The sequence below is a fragment of the Rhinolophus ferrumequinum genome, chromosome 12 (genome assembly GCF_004115265.2).
Source record: "Rhinolophus ferrumequinum isolate MPI-CBG mRhiFer1 chromosome 12, mRhiFer1_v1.p, whole genome shotgun sequence".
NCBI classification, from domain to species: Eukaryota; Metazoa; Chordata; class Mammalia; order Chiroptera; family Rhinolophidae; genus Rhinolophus; species Rhinolophus ferrumequinum.
The window spans coordinates 20,779,947-20,803,376 of NC_046295.1; the positions used below are offsets into that span (position 1 = coordinate 20,779,947).

Sequence of the window (23,430 nt, forward strand, 5' to 3'; positions counted from 1 at the left end):
GCAGCAAACATTCACCAGAGAGAAAAGGCAACCTATGTAATGGGAGACAGTATTTGCAAAAAAAAAAATATATATATATATATATGTGTGTGTGTGTGTGTGTGTGTGTGTGTGTATATCTGATAAGGGCTTAATATCCAAAATATATACAAAACTCCTACAACTCAATAGTTAAAAAACAAATAACCCAATTAAAAAATAGGGTAAGGTCCTGAACAGATGTTTTCAAAAAGACGCCACATAAACGGAAACAGGCATATGAAAAAGTGCTTAACAGGGAAATGCAAATCAAAACCACAATGAGATATCAGCTCATTCCTGTTAGAATGGTTATTATCAAAAATACAAAAGATAACAAGGGTTGGTGAGGATGTAGAGAAAAGGGAACACTTGTATACTGTTGGTGAAAACATAAATTGGTGAAGCCATTATAGAAAACAGTATAGAGGTTCCCTCCAAATTAAAAACGTAACTCCTATATGATCCACCAACCTCACTTCTGGGTATGTATATCCAAAGGAAGTGAAATTTGGATCTCGACGAGGTATTTGCACCCATGTGCTCTGCAGCAATAGTCATAATAATCAAGACATTGAAAAAACCTAAATGTCCCTTGACAGATCAATGAATAAAGAGAATATAAACACACAATGGAATATTATTAGTCTTAACAAATAAGGAAATCCTGCCATTTGTGACAACATGGAGGAACCTGGAGGATATTATGCTAAATGAAGTAAGCCAGACAAACACAAAAAGCCACATACTGCACGATCTCACTTATATGTGGAATCTGAAACAGTCAAACTCATAGAAGCAGAGAGTAGAACGGTGGTTTGCCAGGGGCAGAGGAGAGGGGGGAATAAAAAGTTGGTCAAAGGATACAAAATTTCAGTTACGCAAGACGAATGAGTTCTGGAGATCCAATACACAGCATGATGACAATAGTTAACAATACTCTATTGTATACTTGAAATTTGCTAAGAGGACAGACTTTAAATCTTCTATACATACACACATACACACACACACACAGTAACTGTGGAAAGGTGACAGATAATTTATTTAGCTTGATTGTGGTGATCTTTTCACAACATACATATAATTAAACCATCAAGTTGTATACCTTAAATATATATAATTTTTACATGTCAAACACATCTCAATAAATTTAAACAAAAAAAAGTCCAGAAATAAAAACTTTAGAAAAGCTATTGAACTAACCAAATTAGGAATTTTTAAATAAACAGAAATAGAGAGCCAAGAATTACAGATTTCCAATATGGCTAGTAAAGGTTATGGACACCAAACACATTTCCAGCTATCTTTTATTCCAACAAACAGGTTTATTAAATAAATCAGGCCATAAATTGGTCCCAAACATCCAGTCATTGGCCTTAGTGGATTCTCCTCCATGAAAGGAGATCAGATCTTGGAACAAAACATTCCTCTAAGATATATGACCTGGAATATTAGAAGTCCTGGTAATACATTTAGAGTAGGCTTTGACCCAAAAAGTAAAAGGAAGGCAACCGCAAACTCTCAAACATAAATCCCAAAATGTGAACTCTCCTTTAACACAATGAAAAGACCACCTCATATAAATGACATGAGTAGTTAGACCCACTCTGAACTTGTATATCTTTCTTTTAAACAAAAACTCAAACATTTCCAAGGAAAACAAGGTTGATAACATGCAATAGTAGATGAAGAAAAACAGATAAATCTTGCTTTGGGGCTCACTTGAACTGAAAGTTCTAAAACCTATTAAAACAAGTCCTGTGAGCCTTAATTGGATGTTATGATAGAGATGAGATGACTTTAAAAGAAAAAAATATTTGTTTAAGAAGCCAAATCTTAATGTTAAAAATTTTCTTTTGGTATTTATTATTATATGGTATAGAAATTAATTGCTAACTAAAGTTTATATTAGTGTAAGTATCAATATTTTTATGGGAGAAAAATTGTGTTTGCAATTAAAATATCAGAGACGTTAGCTTACTTTCCCTTAGCTCAATTATTATGAAATGAGATGGTTAGAACGATTTTCCTAATTCCTGTGAGATAAGACTCTTTGGCGTTATTTATTTTAATTTTTCTGTGTTTAAACTGACACCAATCTGGCAGCCATATCCCTTCGGAATAATACTATAACCTTACCTTTTTTAAGGCACCTTCATAATACGATAATTTTGTCTCTTGTTTATCTAACAATTTTATTCAAAATTTTTATTCAATTCAAAATTGATTAACTTTTTTAAAATTAGTTTATCGGATTGACTTTTAAAGAGTGCTTTTATCTTTTACAGATAGGCTGTTTTTGCTCTTTGGATATATATGAAGTTGATAATGCCTTCATTTAATCCATTGGGATTTAACAAAATATTTATACTCTTAATGTATTAATGCATCTATAATATTATTCTAGTAATCCATACTATTAACTAGTCTGCAGATTAATTTGGCATTTCAGAAAGTAAGAAAGGTCCTAAAAGACCTTTACATATTCTTCAGCTCCCCATGCAAAGGTTGGCATCACATTTAAGATCATTTAGCTATTTGACTCGTTGCCGTCTCAGAGAAGCAGGAGTTTTCCCACTTTGACCTAGGACTTGGCAAAGACCTACTAACAGTGGTACATGTGGCGTTAAAACACAGTATTCTGAAATGCCTTATGCATCTGGATCTCCTTACGGAGCTCATTTAACTGGCTGAAGACAAAGCTAGAGCTCTCAGAGACAGATCTATAGTATTATATATATATGTATGTATATATATATGTATGTATATATATATATGTATGTATATATATATACACATATATATATGTGGATTTATGTAAGAGGATTGTTTTCACTAAACAACACACAATACAGATCAACTTGACAAATGTATTTGCTAAAACTATTATTTCAGCGTATTTCGTAGGAAAGGTGAAGAACAGGAAAGAGAAGAAGCAGCTTCTCAAAGTAGTTGTTACAATTGTTTAAATTCACTTGACATAAAATAAAGGCCCATCATAAAGTACAAGTAGTCCATTTTCTAATTTAAAAATCAATAAATGAAAGCAGACATTACCTACCACTTTGATTGATACAAGCTTGGCAACCGTTGCATTATCAGAGTTACTCAATGAAACCCAATATAATCATACAGAAATTAGTAAATGTTGTAGAAAAAAGTTTATAAAGCGCCTTCGTTTGTTGCTCCAACTAGGATTGCAGGTAAAGACAATTAGCAATGCTCCAATATCAGAAATTGGGAAAATCGAGCATCATTTACTTTCTGTGAACCTCAGAAGAAGGACGGGGGAGAAGCCAAGGAAAGAAATCTGCTCACTATTTCCCTGAGCCAGTGCTTTTATCCCCAGCATCAAGCACTGCCAGTGGAGAGTGAAGGATTTAATATTTAATGCTCATCTATATTTTCACTTTGCTTTGCCTATACTGATTTTTTTTTTAAATCCCTGTAACCATCAAACGGTCATTCTGAGAAGATGCTCTCTACTTAGAAAGTTAACCAAGCCTCCTTACAAGCTCCCAATCCATCAGCAAACATAACTAACACCAGAAGTTGAATAGTTACCATCTATTTCATAAAATCTGGGTATTTTAGCTCTCTTTACAGTTTTATCATGTTGGGAATAGAATAATTATTAGCTGGTAGACTTTAAAATATCATACCTATAATCTGAGAGAGCATATGACCAGGGCTGGAAAACTGACCTGGCAGGTTAATTCAGCAAGTAGAGGAGTTTTATTGGGGCTGAATTTGAATTCTTACCATTAGACTACGACACACATTCCAATCACCTGCTGGGTCTCTAAGACACATACATTCATAACCTCTGATTTTCCCAAGAGTATAAGGTCACTAAATTGAATTCAGATGTATAAATCTAGAGTGTAGAGATGAAAGAAAACCTATTAAGCTCATTAGCCATTAAAAATAAATAAGAAAGACATAGAAGACCATCCGTGGTAGATTTCGAAAATGGTCCCATCTCTTCAGCCTCCCTACATCACATGCCTTTCCACGGAACATTTTCATGCACCCACTTTGACTCTTTGACTCTGAGCTTGATCAAGTGACTTTGGCCAATGTGCATTTAAAAAAATCATTACAGGATTGTTTATCTATGCCCCAGCACATATTGTGACACCACTCTTCCATAGGGCTTATATTGTAAAGTCAGTTTATGCTCAGCTGTACTCATTCTCATTCTCTTGAGACAAACGACTCATAGGTCAATTCAGTCATTCAGTCTGTTCTTTTAATATTTCTTTATGTTCTTACTGGCTTTGAAAATGTAATCGGTTTGGAGGCTTTTTTCCCTTCTTCAGGTCCCTGAAGAATGGGTGGTCCACTCCTCTCACCATTTTGTAGCTTCCTTTCCAGCTCAGTATGTGTAAACTGAATGTATTTTTTCAATATTTGAAAGTCAAATAGAGACATGCATTCTATACATTTATCATTTTAGAATTTACATTCTAAAGTTGCAATCCATTATCAGTACATGACAACTGATATTTTCTATAGTATCATAACAAAATCTTAACAACTGGAGTCTTAATTTACCACATAACAAAAATAGTATTTTTGAATTTCACATAACATCAATATTTGGTAAAATGCTGAATGACATAATTTCACTTGATGTTAATTTATCCCTTAAGTTGTTTCTCAGTCTCTCACTCAATAAAAGATTCTCACAATGTGACATTCACATCACTGAGTCAATATGAAAGTTCCCATGCATTTCTTACCAGCTTTGTGAGACATATGTTTTGGCTCATCCCTAAAGAACATTCAAGCACACTAATTTGAGAAAAGTACATAATAGGAACATCCTAAATTTGTGCATGTTGGCTTTACTGATGCATGTTTATTATCAGTTATGCCTCACAGTGCTATAACCATGGAGAGTCATGTAGTGCAGATTGAGGAAGTTTTTGACGTTCGCGATTAAGAGAACAGGTGAATCATAAGGATGAAAGGTCTATTCTTTCTTATCAGCTCAGAGATCTGGTTTGATATGAAGTTGACCTCCAAAGAGACAAACAACCCAACAGACCCATCTTCAGTGCAGAACCGAACATCAGAATAGCTAAATACCAGAAATGATCTGGTTTCTTGCAAGATATGCCCTTTGACCTTTTTTTCCCAGGGTATGTTATTCCCAGTGGGATATGTCTGGAACCAAAATGGACTGTAGTTATCAATGGGTTCAGTGAAGAAACAGCTATTGAGCTCCTAATATCTGTCATACCCTGTGCAGGCCTGGGGGATATGGAAAGGAATAAGACTCAGACCCTGATTTCAAGAAGTTCTCACTCTTAATACAATAAGTTGACATTTTCCTGAACTGACATCTCACCACTTTTCTGCTGTTTGGTTACGAAAAGTCTAGAAGAATCAGCAGATGTATACTTTTTCCTTCTTCTGTTTTATATTTCATAATATATGGTAACTTGAATCGAACCTCTTACTTGCCACATATAACACTTTTCACTGTCAAATAAAATACTACCATTTACACTTTATATTTTACAGTTTGGAGAAAAACCTAGTCATGGACCACACAGTTCAAGAAGCAGTTATAAGCTATTATTATTCTCTGTGAAGACTTTCGATTCTAACACCTCAGGACTTTTCCTATCAGCTTGGAAACCATTAATTACTCTTGTTTCCACCTTCATCATGGCTCCCACTATTCATGCCCAATTCCCACTGCGTTTCTACTCTCCCAAGTCTTCTTATAGTCAAAACTCATCCTTCATTGAACTGAATAATCTTAGGGAACTCCTGGCCACTGCAACATATAAAACAACTAAACCAAATTACCATGCACTTACCAAGGACTTAGAAACACTGGCATCCAACACAAGCTCAATATGCTATTACTGTTAATATTGTTGCTATTATGGTCACCTTAAATAAGATGGTGCAAAAAGTATATATTGTGGAATTAAAGGTACTAGATCCACTTCTATTAGTGTTATGTGTAGAACATTCTTCTAGTTCTACACATAAAATTTGCTTGGTAAATGAGATAAATTCTATATTGCTTCCCATAGGAGTACATAAACACCTAGCTGGAGAGGCACATATTTAATTCTTTGTACGTTCCTTTTATGCCTGGAACCTGCTACCTCTGTGCCTTACAAAAGCCCCCTTTGGGTACAGGACTTACTTGCTGCTGAGACAGCGTCTTAGTGAGTAGGAGGCCCCTCCACCGCAGGTGCGTGAACACTCGCTCCACGGGCCCCAGGCATCCCACAGACTGTCCCTGTCCTCCTCGGAGCGTGTTGTCCTGGAGCTCTGTGACAAATGAGACGATGGTCAGTATCACCCCCAACACACCCTGAAACATATGTCCTGAAAGGTGGATGGCCTGTATGTCTGTCCATGGTGGTCTTTCTGGGGATGAAAGCGTGCATCCGATTCTTTCTACTTTAGTCATGTATATATGTTTGGGGAAAGGGATATTTGACTTTAAGGACCCTGGGCCACAAACGAAGGGGGCAAGGGATTGTACTAATAGAGCAAATGGAAAAAGGGGACAAAAAATAGGAATCTGGGTTAGTGGAAGGTACATCGGAAGAGAGTCACAATTTTGCGTGGAGTTCATGGGTCTACTTTTTGTCTCTTTGTGAAGAGAGAAGCTTGACATGTGCATACCAGCAGTGCTCTCCAGAAAATCATTTTATGCAATTGACAGTTCTTTTTAATGAAGCAATGTCATTCCCCGTTTTCAGAGTTATGCATTAGAATAACTGCATGAACTAACTTGAATAGAGATTGACTTTAGGCAGATAGACATGCGTGTTATTAACAGGCCTCCTAGTGAAATGTGCATCTACTGTAGGCAAAGTCGTTATGGACAGGCTACAGTGTGGTGCTTCACATTTCTGATAAAGAAGAGTCAAAGATCCAATTTGTGCCCTAGTTAATAGAACAGGCTCTGGATTTAGAAAGCATCTTGTTTGGATATGGATTCTGTTTTTTATTATGTGTCCATCAGCAATTAACTTACTACCTCCTTATACTGCAAAATCTCTCTCTATAAAATGGAGATACTATAACTATGCTACTACACACACACACACACACACGCCACATAGGATTAGCCAAACGAATTTAGGACTAGTTCCAGAGTAAAGCACTAATAAATATTGCCTATAATTACTATGTTATTATAAACTGAGAATATGTCATATATGTATGCACAATTATGTTAGTCTGCTCGGCTGCAATAAGAAAATACCAGGTTGGGTGGCTTAAACAACAGCAGTTAATTTTCTTATGGTTCTGGGGGCTCAAATCCAAGATCAGGGTGTCAAGCACAGTCAGATTCTGGTGAGTGCTCTCCCCTCGAGTTGGAGATGGCTCCTTCTCATGGTTTGCTCACATGACTTCCACTTTGTGTTGCCAGGGAGAGTGAGCAAGCTCACTGCTGTCTCTTCTGATAAAGGCACTAATGCCAGCCTGAGGGTGCCACCCTCAGGACCTCACCTGTGCCTAATTACCTCCCAAAGGCCCCACCTCCAAATACCATATTGGGGGTTAGGGCTTCAGTATATGACTGGGTGGAGGGTGCAATTCAGTCTACAGTAACAGTTCTATAAATAGCTAATGTAAATTGCGGCCAAATTACTTTACTGAATAAACCAAATGTGATATCCAAACATTAAAGTTTTCTTCTAGTGTCAAAGACATACTCGCACATATGACAACTATTAAAATTCCAAAACTGTTTAGAATGTTCCTGTTAGCCAACAGGCAAATTTCATCTTCAATTTTTGCTCTGAAGAGAGCATAGGCAGTGTGGGATACTGGGAGAGCATGGGACAGGTAGTGAAAAGAGGGTAACCTCTCACAAAGCATTGTGACAACTTGAGATGATGTAGTAAGTAAAGTAACCAGGACATTGTAGGCTCAGAAATAGCTATTATGATCATTTTTAAATCAATTTCTCATGCCTTAGTTATACTCAGTGTTGTAGCATTCAAGCAGGAAGGGCCCCTGAAAAAGAAAAGAATATCTACTAGCCCCCAGAAAACTCTTATTTTGCAGTAATAGGATTCTTGATAAATCAGTTGCTATGGGGCTCAGTTGTCAAATTGATGACTTCTTGGAAGTTTTAAAACTGGTATAAATTAAGTTAAAAACCTAGCCTTAGAGTGCTATACCATGGATTGGCTAACTGGTAGATGTTTTATTTAGATTCTTAAATTATTTGAAAGGGCAATGGGATGGTCAGTTGTTAAGAGCAGGGAGTATGGAACTATTTAGCCTGAAGTGGAATACTGGCTGCAGAGCGCACAAGCTGAGATCTATTTATGCTTTGGTTTTCTTACCATAAAATAGGGATAACAAAAATACATCACTGAAACATTATGAGGATTAAAATAGCTAATACATAAAAAAACTGAAGACAAAAAAGGAACAAGACAAATAAAGAAACAAAAACCCATGGACACAGACAACAGTTTAGTGGTTACCAGAGGGTAAAGGTGGAGGGGGGAGGTAGAAGAAGGTAAAGGGGATCCAATATATGGTGATGGAAGGAGATCTGACTCTGGACGATGAATACATAATGCAATATATAGGTGATGTGTTATAGAATTGTACACTTGAAGCCTATGTAGTTTTGTTGACCATTGTCACCCCAATAAACTTTAATAAGAATGAAAAAAATCACACGTAAGGTGGGAACAACCCAAATGTCCATTGGTGGTTGAAGTGGAGAGCTCTGACACATACTACAACGTGGATAAACTTTGAGGACATTATGCAAAGTGGAATAAGCCAGACGTAAAAAGACAAATATTGTATAAGTCCACTTACACGGGGTACCTAGAGTACACAAATTCATAGAGACAGAGCATAGAATGGTAGTTGCCAGGGACAGGGGAAAGGGAATAGAAAAGACGAAAATAATTCTGGGGATGGATGGTCTTGATGGTTGCTGAAAAGTACTTAATGCCACTGAACTGTACACTTAAAAATATTAAAATGATAAATTTTGTTATATGTGTTATACTGCAACAAAAATACATATATACATTTTAAAAGGTTTTAGGGACTACATAATAAACACTATATAAGCATTTGTTGCCATTATTATAATATTAAGATTATTAATGTTATATATTATCAAGTCATTTATAAACACATACGGGCTCTGAAAGGTTCTAGAGGTACACTGGGAAGGTACAAGTGTTTCTTCTGCTGAGCTCAGCTGACGCACTATGTTCGTAAGATATCATCGCCCTGAAAACCCTGACTTTCCCACAGCAGAATCTCTCAGCCACTTGTCACATTGCTTGGCCTGGTGATGTGATCTGCCAGTCGTTTGAGGTTCCTATAAAATGTAGCATAGGATGGGTAACAGAAACACATTGGTTCTTGCAAAGCCTGTCCTTTCTAAAGGAAGTATTTATTGAACTCCAAAGCCTGGTGTTCAGGATTACTAAAAACAATCTCTAACCATTGCAAAGTGAGGTACTATTTCCAGAGCTTAATTAAATAGTGAGACAGAAAAAACCTCTTTGTTGCTGAAGTATACATACTAGTCTCTTTGCCAAACACACATTAAATTCATTCCTCATATTTTTAAAAAATTTATGGTGCATCTCTTGACTCCCCTTGTGTTTGCTCTGTGTGATTGGAAGATGGTTCTCTTGAGAGTACTTGCCTGATGCAGTAACTATTTGTGTGACAATATACACTGTACAGTGCAATTTTCCTCATTTTATTAAAATTAAATATGACCGAATGAAAATCAATATCACAAATGCTAGGATTCAGGAAGTAATTAAAATGAACAAGATGAGTGATACTATCCAATTACTACAACTGCAAAAAAGAAAAAAGCGTAAGTCCACATGTGGCATTCACATGTGAACTCTATTTCCATGTGAGATAAGAACACCAGAATGCCAAATCCTTGGGAGGTTTCTCTTTGGCTGTTCTTTGGATAAGATATTTAGGAAGTAATGTATAACTGAGATTTTGTTTTTCTAGAGAAGCAAATTGTTTCAAACTTTGTGCTAAAGTTGCTTGATATTTTTCATGTGCCTTGTCTAAAGAGACACTAAAATGGCTCTAAGGTGAGGTTTCACTGACTAAACATCTTACCTCATCATAAGTTACAAGTTTCAGCACAACCAGGCATATCGAGTGAGTACCCGCACTTCTCTGAAAGAGCTCACATGCTAACCCAGAAGCGAGTCATGGACCTATTCCTCAAACTGGAACGAACAATTCATTCCCACTGAATCCATCTTTAATGTTAAACTAAGTAGAGTGATTTTTTCCTCCTTTTTCACCGTGTCAGATTTTTACCTCTATAACCAAAACGGACATTTCAGCAATGTCTGTCAGGTCATTTAAGACCTAGAAGTATTTGCTTACTATAGTTTTTTAGGAGGGCTTCAACATAAACAGCTTTTGTGCGTGGTCCAGGTTGGACTCATGTTTATTTGTCTCTGACTCTTGAATGTGCAGGCCGCTTCCCTCCACAGCAGCATCGTTTAAAAAAGGGGAAACGTGGAATTGCATCTAGCAAAAGAAACTGAGGCGGAAGAAAACAGGAATAGATAATGAGTGTGTAAAAGCAATGATGGTTGCTTCTGAAATTGGGATTTTAAGCTTTTCTAATATAGTCCTGCCAATGTTTCTCATTGAGTTTCAATCACATAAAAGTAATATTTTAATCTCAATATCTCCGAAACAAGGTCACGAATGCTATAAAAACACAATGATCAAGAGATTATCTCTGACACCACTGCTGGAAATTTCAGTGGCGGTATCAGGTGAAATGATGGTCTTCGGCTATTAATTGACCAAGAATTAAAAGCAACTGTGGAATTCTGTATGTAAACCAATGTTTCACCAGTAGGAGATTTATCAGAAAAGTCAAAACTGCATCTTCTATGGCACTTGAGGGAAAAGTCCATTATAAGTCCCATTCTTATTGCAGCACTCATTTTACTTCATAGTTGTTGGATGGGTTAGAATGGACAGCTGGCACTTCTTTTGAGCCAGCATTTCAGAAACCCAGTAAACACTGCAAGAAGAAAGTCCTGAGTCTTGGTTCTATAATCCTATGAAACTTAAATTGAATGTGTCCCTTGAGTTATTCACTTCAGAAAAAGTCTAGCTATTTCTAGATCTTTGATGCCACATGATGATCTTTGAATGTAGCACTGATGGGGACTCCTAAGTCAACGACTTTCTTGTTAAAAACTCATCCATCAACGCCCCAGTTCCATCAATCCATTGCTCCTGGTCAGTTAAGTGGCTCTACACCTCAGCCAATGCCAACTGCATGGAATATACAGGCATGCCTCATTTTACTGTGTTTTTTACTGCATTTCACAGATGTGTTTTTTGCAGACTGAAGGCAAGACCCTCCACCAGCAAAAAGATTATGACTCACTTTATTGCAAGACCCGCTTTATTATGGTGGTCTGGAACCAAACCTGCGATATCTCCAGGGTATGCCTTTAGATTGTGGCCATAGGGCATTAAATACCTCCTACGAGTATTAGAAGAAGATGAGAAGAGATTCTCTGAATCCATCAACCTCAGAATAGTATCATTTTCTCACCATTGTTGGCTTTTGTTGGCTTATCTAAATGTGGTTTTCATCTGATAGTTTTGCAGTTGATTTCAGAGTCAAAGGCAGCAACCAAGTATCAGGTGATCAGGTTTTTTTTTTTTTTTTTTTTTTTTAAATTGGGGAACAGTGTGTTTTTCCAGAATCTATCAGCTCCAAGTCAAGTCATTGTTTTCAATCTAGTTGTGGAGGGCACAGCTCACTGGCCCAGGTAGATATCAAACCGGCGGCCTTGGTGCTACGAGCACTAGGCTCTAACCAACTAAGCCAACTGGCTGCCCTGACAGGTGATCAGCTTTTAAGCCTGACAGCTACAAGTAGTTAGACACCTTGAGGAAACACATGAAGCAATAGTCCCCTGCCTCTCCCTGCCCAGTGGACATTTAACCTTAGAATGACCTCCTATGTACCACTTTATCCAAGAACCCCTTTTACTAGAAACCGGACAGGTTATAAAGGACCTATGAAAGATGTTGTAGGACGAAGCATAAATTAGCAATAAAAAGACTCTAGTGTTATATTTTCTCAGACACACAACACACATATACAGAGTACTTGGAAAATATTTTTTCCAAATGTTGTAAGAAGAGGTCAAGCTATATGAAAACAAAAGTAGGTGCTGAGGAAATGGATGATAGGTTTTTGTAAAATTGAAATCATACAACAGATGAAGTTATATTATAAGCAAAGTGTTTTTCAGACATCAACAGATCCTCGAAAGTAGCAAAACGGGTTATGGGGCAAGTCAAAGAACGGTTCTTCCTGTTTCAAGATCAGCAAGAAGGCACCTGAGTCTCTGGTTTTCCTCTCCTTCCGGACAGACAGCATTTAGCTTAAGCCATCTGGAGCTGTGTATGTGACTGTACAAAGTGGATGTCACACACCTCTAAATGAAAAAGAAGGGCAAACCCTCCAGTGATGAGAGAGCCGTTTTTCCTGTGGTGTGTCCATGCAAAGTGGAGAAATCTATACACAGAAACATCCCATCCATGGACCAAGCTTTGGAAATGAATCTGCAGATTCCATTTTTAGCTCCCCTCCACACATCAGGTCTCTATAAATCTTATCTAATCCTTGGCTTCTTTAACAACTTGGAATACTGGTTCTGCCGCCAACTGTACGTGGTAGGGGTTGTGATTCCCTGCTCCTGAGAGCTTACAGACATTAAGCAGTAACTGGGCTCTTGTAAAAGTCCATTAGCTTTTTGATGTACTTTCTTAAAAAGCAGTATGAGGAGACTGAGGCATGCGCCTTCCCAGATATTTGCTGCTAGCTTTGCTGAGGAAATTCAGATCATCTGGTTCTTATCACAGCTGCACTGCTGGGGGATATGATGAACTGCCAGTGACACAGTGCACGGTCTTTCAGAGGCCACTGCATGAAGCCTGTCCCTTGCTACTGAGGAGAAAAGTCAATTCTGTAACAGGGTGAAAAGCTTGATGGGCACAGAAGGACTTCTGGGTACATATCTCCCTTTTCCTTTCATTGCGCATACGTGCGCATACCCCATTCATATTCCTGTTAGGGCATCTGATTGCACCTAAGCCTGGAGCATTGGTGGTGAGGGAAAATGCTGGGATTTAGTAAGTAACTATGTGCCAGGAAGCATGCCAGAATTTGCACAAATTATGATATTTATTACCCACAATAAGCCATGTCAAGTTAGGAAATTCTTTTCCTGTTTTACAAATAAGAGAATTGAGGAGCAGAGAGGCTTAACAACCTGCACCATGGTGCAGAAGAAAGAGCATGACTTTGGAGTCGAACAGACTACCAGTCACATACTAGTACACTTGACTTAGGCACATTGTCAGATCTCTGAGCCAGAGGTTCTTCATCTGTAAAATGGGGACACTGATACTTCTCTTACTAGCGTGATTATGAGGATTAATCAAGAGAATATATGTTAAGTATCTGGTGTAGTTTCTGGCACATGAGTGTTAATTATTTTCTCTCTCTACTGATGCCACACACACACACACACACACACACACACACAAACACACACCATCCATCACACATCTTGTGGGGCCAGGTTTTATAACCATAGCTGCTAATCTTTTGTGTTGCCTACTTTCACATTTTGACCTTCTTTTGCATTTTAAAAAGCATTTACCAGTACATGAATTTTTTTACAGAAAAACAAGAATGAATGTTGTTACTTTTCTTTAAAAAAAATTATTTTATCCTCAGAATTCTTTCCCAATCTGGGATCACAACTTGGAGATGGAATTAAGACAGCTTTATAACTTTTGAGGAAACAAAACCCTGACTCTGCTGAATGTCAAATGCTTCAGTCAGTTTTTCATTTCAGAACTATGATAATTTCATTTTTTTGTATTCCATCCAAGGACAAGGGAACTGCTGAGAAACCTCTGGGCATTCTGGAGAGTTACACCAGAACATAATTTCACAGCCCGTTGAATTAAAATCAATAATTGCTAATATGAGCAAAGGTTTGTATCCAGGAAATTTGCGACTGGTCAGAGTATTCTGAGTCAGCTTATCTCAAGGAAGGGCAAAGTAAAATATTCTGTCACTGTCAGGTTCTATTACTTTAAAAGCATAAACTAAGCAAATAGAAATATCTTGTTTTGTTGTAATACTGATATAATATTAATATAAATATCATTATGCATTTTTTTCTGATAGAGATTTCAAACTAAGTTGGGATGAAAACATATATATATATGTATATATATATACATATATATATACAAATATATACATACATATACATATGTATATACATTTGTGTGTATATACATATGCATATGTGTGAGGGGTATATCTTACAGGCCATATATATATATATATATATATATATATATATATAATGTATAGTCTGGAAGATTCAGAAATTTCATACTAGAAATAGGCTCTCAGTCTGGTTTTCCTTCTCCACTGTAATAATTTGCTTTATAATAACAACGATAACAGCTGAACTCCTGAACCTAGGGCTGCTCAGCAGAAGGCTGAAGCCAGCAATTCCATTTCTTTCACAAAGGAAAATTGGACAATAGGAGAATTGTATCGTGTAGAAACTGCAGTAATTAAAAAAAAATCATTTACTCCCATGTTTGTGCTGACAGCCATCACCTTACAAGCCCCGTGTACCGTAGGGATATTTCCAAGCCTTCATACTATTTCACCTCAAGTATGAAACTTAAGCCATTTTACCTGGAGTTCTAAAAATGAAGCTGTTCTCCCTGGTTGCTGTTTTTTCTATATGTGGAAAGAAAAAATCTCCAGTGGAAAATAATACGTAGGCCAAGCACCAAGGAAAACAGTGAAGAATCACCTCCAGGGGGTTCCACACCCCTCCACTCCCCAAACTGGCACGTCTGCAACACCCCCTCAAATGAAATTCCTTCTCTGCTCTTTTTGTGAATTCCTGACTTCCTGGTGAGCCAGTCAGAAGTGTCAGTTTCCGTTTCCATCTAATCTAACTGGAGCTCTCTCCAAACTGCAACCCCAATCAGCCATGGATCGTTTCTGCAGCACCGGCAAATTTTGACGAAATGCATTTACACAACATCTGTAGAACTAACGAAACATCTGAGGCTCTGGACAGCACATGTCAGGGTTTGGGATCATGGAGCAAGAATTCCTGACAGGGAAAAACCTCATTCTGTGACTCAGTGTGGAAACTGGAAGATTAATAAATTAATATGGCTTAGAGTTTGATGAGCACAAACCCAAATTATAATTGATAATAGAGAAGTTGGAGGAAGTGACTCGTTAACTTTCTGCCACTATTAAGTCTTTGGTTTTAGCAGAACTTTTCCTAACCCTTCTTTGGTTGACCATGATGCCATCTGAGCCAAGAAGAAGACAAAAAAAAAAAAATGCTGAAATGGTTCTGAATGAAGCTCCTTAGGACTCCAGGTGTCACTTAGGTTCTATTCCTATGCTCGTGCCCAGGCCACGCATGCTCTCTCTCTCTCAAGTGCCATTCAGGGATTGTGGGATGAGTGTTTGGATTTATAAATTAAAGCCTTCTCCCTGACTCAATATTATGGTTTCTTTTCTGTATTCTTGCTCCTAGTTTTGCTCACATTAAATCCTTTTACCCAAAAAAAGTAGGATAAGCCCCTACTATCTCAGTATTCTACTTAATCTGTAATTATTTGATGTCACCCCCATGCATTATCAATTTTTCAAGATTTAGTACAGGAAGAACAATACAACTCAAAACAATATCCTGCTCTGCTGTAATACGAATAGAATGTTAATACAAATATCACTGTGTAGTTCCTCAGCATTATTTTACGGAGCAATTATCTTCCCGATTAGATTATAAACTCTTGTGAGGGCAGGGATGATGCTCTCTATTTGTGAGCTTCCTGCAGTTATCATTGCAATAATTGCTATGCATGTCATTTAGAAGAAAATGAAGAGATCTGGACAAACACCGGGGGTGCCAAAAAAATGTATACAAGTAGACACTTTGGTCAACGTTGCTCAAGCAGTAGTTCGCCGTAATCAGAAGTATTTGGATGCTGATGGTAACCATTTGGAGCAGCTCTTATAATTGCAGAAGTCAAACGTGACTTGTACTCATCTTTTGTTAGGGGAGTATATTGAGTATTACCATTTTAATAGTTTTTTCCTTTCTTAAAACGTGTATACATTTTTTGGCACCCTCAGTATTTAATACTAGATGGTGAAATGCTTTGGAAGTATGTTTCGTTTTAAATCCTAGATTATTTGTTTACTTGTCATTTCTCAAAACATACACAGGGCATGAAATAAGCATGTGGGTATGGTGGGGTGGGGGAAGATGAAGAGAAGCAGAGAAGACACGGGGGAGAGAGAGAGAGAGAGAGAGAGAGAGAGAGATCCAGTTACTTAAATTTTCCAAACTGTTTCAAGTTCTGGGACTTTCTTCTTTGTTCCAGTTCTAATACGTATCACCAGCCCTTCTTCCATATCAAGAGGTGAATTTTGTCAAAAACACTGCCCCTATAACTTGGATGCACATTTTAAAAAGCAATAGCTGTTTCAATGACCATAACCCTGTATCTTCAACAGATAACATTTCCCTCTAGTTTCCACCTGTAGCTGTAGCTGTAGGGAAATGCTAGAGCAACTGGAACCATTTTACAGGTTTTGCAGTTTGGCAGTAAATCATTTTGAGAGTCTATTTACGGTCCCAATACTTTTCCATCATCAATGTAAAGCAAACCAAGCAAGAGTCCCATCAACCTGGAAGCACCATAATTGCCCGCCGATAATCAACAGAGTTCTTTAGCATTTATACCCCGCTCGAGTCTCGGGGGCCAGGAAGGCAAGACGTTGACTTGCTGTTTTGAAACGATTGTCTCCCATCCAGGTTCACCATTTTCAACAGCTCCTATTTGATTCTGTGTCTACTAATAACTGTCTACCAGTCCCAGAGCTCACTGTTGCCTAGCACTTTCCCTCTTGGCTTATGGAGGGACCTGTTGCTTTCTCATGGATGTGAAGTCTGAATCCTACTACAGTGCTTATGTTTCTGCTTCTGCTCACTCCCCTGAGTCCAGCCTGGTGCACTAACATCTTTTAGAGGATTTGTAATTTAATGGGGGAAGATAAAGGAAAAAATTTTGACTGTTCAACATCTACATTTAATCAGACATCAAGTCTTATTAATTCCATTTCGGAAATACTTCTCTCTTCCATTTATACCCTTTCCATCCGTATGTTCATTGACTTTATTCTGATTCTAGCATTTTATGCCTGGTATTTTGCAATAGGCTGTCCATCTGAGTTTTTGACCTCCAGCTTCTCCTCCCACCAGTCTGTCCTCCACACTGCTGCCAGTTACCTTTTTAGAATACAAAGCTAAACTGTTCATTCCCTAAGAGACTCTCTATGGTTCCACTCCCTATAGCTGGTAGCATCTAGTAATGGATTCCAGATGGGCTACGAGGACTCAAACTGTATGCATGCAACATTTTGGGCATATGTGTGTTATTATCATATTTCTGGAAACAGGATTCATAGCTTTTGTCAGATTCTCAAAAAAAAAAAAAAAAAAGTTTAAGAACCATTGGGATAGGATAAAGTCCAAATTACTCTTGTGGCATACAACACGCATCCTAACCTGAGCCGAAGTCAACGTTCTAGACTCATTTCTGCTGCTCCTGATCACTCTCCCTCCAGAGATCCCTCCTGATCACTGTCTGTACCCTCCCGTGACTGGGCATTGCTTCTCAGTCAGACAGCTGCATGGGGACCTCTGATACTTTTTATGATCCCGCTATTGTCTAGATTTCCTTCCTCTGCATCTCACCTCTTTTTACTGTCTTCAACTTGTGTATTCCTGCTCCTGCTTTAAGATGAACCTCCAGTGTCATCTAGTGAAATGTTCTCTAATCTCTAAGTAAAGATCTCTGCCTTTCTTGTGTATTTTGAGCATATTGCTAGGACTTTATATACGTGGCTGTGTCAGCATTTGTCAGCCACTGCACTGTAGTTATGTGTTTACACATCTATCCCAGGAATGGACTGTGTGTTTCTTAATGCCACGACAAAGATGTACCCAGCGCCTTGTAGAACACCACGTATGTGATCGGTCTCAATGCATATTCATTGAATGAATAATTAACACACGGCAGGCCAGGGCAAATCACAGTTGAGTGTCTAATTCATAATGGCTATCCGCTTTCACTCTGGTTCATATACATTCAGATTCTCTAAAGACAGAGAGGGGGAATCCATATACAGAAACTGCAGACAAGCAAGGGAATGAAAGAAAAAAAAAATTAATTGGACCCATGAAATAAAAAGATTTCTGCTTATTCACATGTCTTTTTATTCCAACTTTAAATATGTCCAAAAGGTTTAAGGCTAAAAGGCAATTAACCTGTCATATCTTGCCTTAATCTAGCCTAACCCAAGTCCTGGCTATCTATTTGCCAAACAGCCTTCATCACTGAGTAAACAATAGTCAGTTCTTCTGCAGTCCTTCGTGGAGATGAATGTGCTACGATTAGGAGGGAATGAAGATCGGTAGGTGAGGGAGCCCTGACTTAAAAGCACAGGCTTCTACCAATAATAAAAAAAAAAAGAATATTTATTAAACCATCTTTTCATAAATGTAAAAATTAGGACAGGGCAGATAACCGTAGGTTGCAGAAAAACTTAATGTTGAGCAGAATTAATCAGGAAAAACATGACTTGAGAGAAGCAAGTTTTGATAAAAGTTTTAAAGTAAGGGTTCTGAACAGGAAAGAATAGATTTCCATTAGAGTTGTAAAAATTATCTAGCTTTTTGGCTGGGACTGCCATCTTCCAGTAATTCACCAAAATGACCCACACGAAGGGAAAGAGGGGAGGCCCTGCTATATGTTCTCTAGGCCTTTTAGAAAACATGGAGTTGTTCCTTTGGCCACATACATGTGGATCTACAAGAAAGGTGACATCGTAGACATCAAGGGGATGGGCACTGTTCAAAAAGGAAAGCCCCACAAATGTCACCACGGCACGGTTAGGTCTACAATGGACCTAACACGGAAGGTCTACAATGTTACTCAGCATGGGCTTGGCATTGCTGTAAACACACAAGTTAAGGGCAAGATTCTTGCCGAGAGAATTAATGTACGTACTGAACATATTAAACAGTCTAAGAGCCGAGAAAGCTTCCTGAAACGTGTGAAGGAAATGATCAGGAAAAGAAGGAAGCCAAAGAGAAAGGTACGTGGGTTTAACTGAAGCATCAGCCTGTCCCACTCAGAGAGCCACACTTTGTGAGAACCAACAGAAAGGAGCCTGAGCTGCTGGCACCCATTCCCTAGGAATTCATGGCACACGTGTAAAAAAATCAAAGACCTCTGTACTGTTAAAATCATCATCATCATCATCATCTAAATTAAAATCATAGAGGTCTGATGTTAACAGGAAATGAAGAGAGGAAAATATTGATACGAGCTCTTGAAGACTGGACTATATGATACAGCTTTATGCTCCTAATGTCTAACACAGGGCTTGATACGGAGATCATTGTTCAGTGGACGATGAGTGTTTAACTCATTTTTTTGTGAGGACTTTTAATTTTTAAATGTTTCAGAGAATGGATGTAGATAGTACTGATAGTAAAAACTTTGTAAACAGGGACACAGGCTGGGATCAGGACTGGGCCACTGTGGTATTTTAGGCCACTTAGTTCTCTTGTCTCAGTTCAGTCACTTCCCCAAGAAGGAATTTTGGCCAGATCTTTTCTAAGATCCCTAGCTATAAAAATGTCTACAATTCTAAAATAGCCAATCCCATTAAAGCATATGTACAAATCAATTTCTAACCTGTAAAATGAGACAGGAACATTTGCTTGATTTAACTCATGGGTTTGGTGTAACGATTATTTAAAAAATAAAAGTGCCAAAATATGAAAGGATTGAACCAGTACAATTACTAAATGAAATTCAAGTAGAAATGATCCTATTGCTTCAGCTCTAAGAATCGTTTAATTAAAAAGTAATTCTTGAAACAAAGAAGCTCTATTGGGACTGATTTTCTTTACTAATACACTTATCAGCATCCAGAACCACTGTCAAATCCTAGTGACTTCTGAATAAAAGAAATGATGAATTTTACTCTGTATTTTTTATTTATAAATGTGTACTCTTTAAATCTTTGAAAAATCAGTAAATACTTACAAAAGTTTACAAATGATGAGATAAAAGTCAGGTTTGTATGATGTTTTTCAGTTTTTTTTCTTTATTGGCTTATTTCCTATCCAAGTGTTGAGAAAGAATGGTTTTGTCTCCTTATGACGTTTCTATTGATAGCTATATCAATAATTTTCATGACATAATTTGTTTTGTATCAAAACAGAAACTCTTTTACTGTGGTTCTCTGTTGGTAAAAGTTACAGTGGTTACTCTTTTAAATATTCCAATTTCCAGATATATTTTCAACACATTAAGTCCTTTATCAGTAACAACTGAGGGTCAGTTGCCTTGGTAGTATAGCTTTTGTTGTAACTACAGCAATGAGAGCAAGCATTCACTAGTTAAATTATTATTTATTTCACAAACATAATAACTTATGATTTTTTCTTTAATATTGTGCAGCATAGATTGTTGTATAAGTTCCTTATTTTAAAACACTGCAAGAAAGACTCTGGGTTTCTAAAAACGACTTGTTTTCCTCAGTCAATTATAATTTGTCATCATTATCTGTAAATAGTACAGATCTACTTGTATGGAGATAGAAAACAATATTGGTGATTAGAGACATACATACCAGTCGTCTCTTCCTAATATCTTCCCTTCAAGTTCATGAAAAATATTTATATTTTTGAACTGGCTAAATTTCCTGTACTGTTAGCATTTTAAAATTATACTTGAAAATCACTTAGTATTGTACATATGGGAAGTAATATAATCTTCCATTCATTTGTAAATTAAATGAATATCAAGGAGCCATTAGCGAAACCACTTATTAAATGTTTATTGGCGTGTGAAATATAATACTTTTTTTGTGATTCCTGTAAGCCCTTCTCTACCCTCAATGCTTGGTAAAGTAGAAGCAAATATTGTTTCTCTCAGAATTTATAAAACTGAATTTTTGCTTTCGATGTGCAAGCCTTTTGAGTCTATAACCTTTCTGTTTTTAGCAAAAAACAAACAAACAAAACACAACTTCAGAATCATACAATATTATTTAAGGGTAGGAGTAATATTTATATGCATTGCATTAACCGTGTTTAACAATGAGAAAAGTGAACAGACTGCTGTCTAATGTTATAATCACTGGAATGCCTCGGGAATATATTAAAATGGATCTTGGCCACTGACAATATCAAGATTGCTGATTGCACCCCAGGCTTCTTTTTTAAAGTCTGGTTTGTAATAAGCAGAGAAAGTGAAGGTGCTAAATCATGATTTACTACCCCATTGGCCTCACAGCCTTTCTGTCTCTAGTGCGGGGCCTCAGAAATCCATTTCACACTCGGCTGCTATCAGCATCCTTTGAGCTCCTAAGACAAAAGCACTTTCTCCTCTTTTTATTAAAACCAAGCTGACTTTTATCTCCTAGCTCCTGCTTTGGGCTCTGCCTTTTCTTGCCACTTTGTCAATGGTGAGAGGTAATATGTCTGCTACCTCCTTCCCTTTCACTTCTAAACTTCTTGAAAGGCTGAGCCACATCCACTGCACCCGCTTCCATAATTCCCTCAAATTCCTCAACGCTTTGCAGTCTGGCTTCTGCCCTACCACTTGAGTGACATGGCTCCTCTGAAATTCATCAGAATTCTAGAATTCACCACATCCTATGACCTTCCCTCAGACCTTGCTGTGGGATCTGCCCCCCTGGTTTCTCTGGCAGTGACTACTGGCCTGTCCCTCCCTCCTTTTCTTACTCACTCTGACTAGTAAGTGCTGGAATCCTCAGACTTCTGCCCTTGGACCCTTGCTCTTCTTCCTGCGCTCCTGTTGAGCTTACCCACTTTCCCTTGCTTGAACTCTTCCTTTTGTAGATGATATACAAAAACATCTCTACCCCAATCTCCTGGCTTTTATTTCCACTCACCTGAATACCGTGTTAGTACTTTTAACATGTCCCAAACCAAGCTTAATATTCGGGTCCGCATCCTTTATCAGTCTTTCCTTTAACACACTTATAAATATATGATCATTTCTAGAAAACATTTCCCCTGCCTCCGACCTCTCACCCCACCCCATCTATCCACACATACATACCCTACATCCTGTACTATATACTGTATTTTACTTCTGCAACATATCTCCTGTCTGTTCCCTCTTTTCCATTCCATCCGATGTCCTAAATCGGGCTCTCCTTACTGTCAGCTACATGACACACAACTCGTATCCGCTCGGTTTCCAGTTCTGGCCAGGTCAGTTCCTCTGCAGCACAGTTCTGTGTCAAAGTAGCCATGCATACGGTTGGAATGGTGGTCTGGGATACGGCCTTGAGGTCCAGCTTCAGGGATTGGTCCTTGAGGAGACTGACAGCTGAAGCCAATGAAGGCTTTGGAGCCGGGCATGATATGATCGGAGTTTTACAGTTTTCGAAGTACTTACATAGTCATTTGCTCCTCATAATATCCTGAGGCACAGCAGGTTTATGGGCATTTTAGAAAAAAGGGACTTCTAAGGTTGGGAGGTGGAGTGTTGTTGTAAAAAGGATAAGAGTGAAATCCGCCTTACGACTACTTCCCCAACATATAAGAGGGATTTAGAATCTCTTTATGTCCAATTAAGTAGGTGGGATAAGGATGAATAAGAGTAAGTCATCTGGACAGGAATTAAACTTGGCTGTCGGAGGAAAGCAGGGGGAAATAAGAACAAATATTTAATGTGACACAATGGCCACCCAGAAAAAGGAAAATAAGAAAAATGAAAGATTAGATGACTAGTATATGCAGAAGACTGGATACGCTCAGAGTATCTGTTTTGTTTTATTTTGTTTCTTCAAACCAGGCTCAGAAAGGTTCTAATTTCTAACTTGTATAAAATGTGCATGGTTTCTGTTTTCGAATAAAAAGTTTATGCATTTAAATGGCTGGTAGATTACAGCTCAGATTACATTATATCCTATTAACTGGAAGAGCGCCGGGTCTCTGTGCACGCTACTTAACAAATAGGATAATCGTCTTCACTTCGTTCATCATAATCATCTCTCTCTCTCTCTCTCTCTCTCACACACACACAGACACACACACACACACACAAGTACACACACATACACACACACTTCTAATTTACAAAATGCATTCACATCAACTATATGAGTTATTGGAACTGGTATAGTAGTATCCCTATTTTAAGGAAAAAGGGCTCCTGGCTTTTTGTTTTGTT

General features: G+C 37.8%; 1 protein-coding gene across 3 annotated transcripts in view; it reads right to left on the reverse strand.

Moving 5' to 3' along the window:
- ADAMTSL1 (ADAMTS like 1) overlaps window positions 1-23,430 on the reverse strand; it is an 887,009-nt gene that overhangs the window by 343,010 nt on the left and 520,569 nt on the right. For all 3 annotated transcript variants that reach the window (XM_033123965.1, XM_033123964.1, XM_033123966.1), the window contains one exon: window positions 6,194-6,321. In XM_033123965.1, the coding sequence (XP_032979856.1) occupies window positions 6,194-6,321 (128 nt within the window). The remainder of the gene's footprint in view (window positions 1-6,193; window positions 6,322-23,430) is intronic.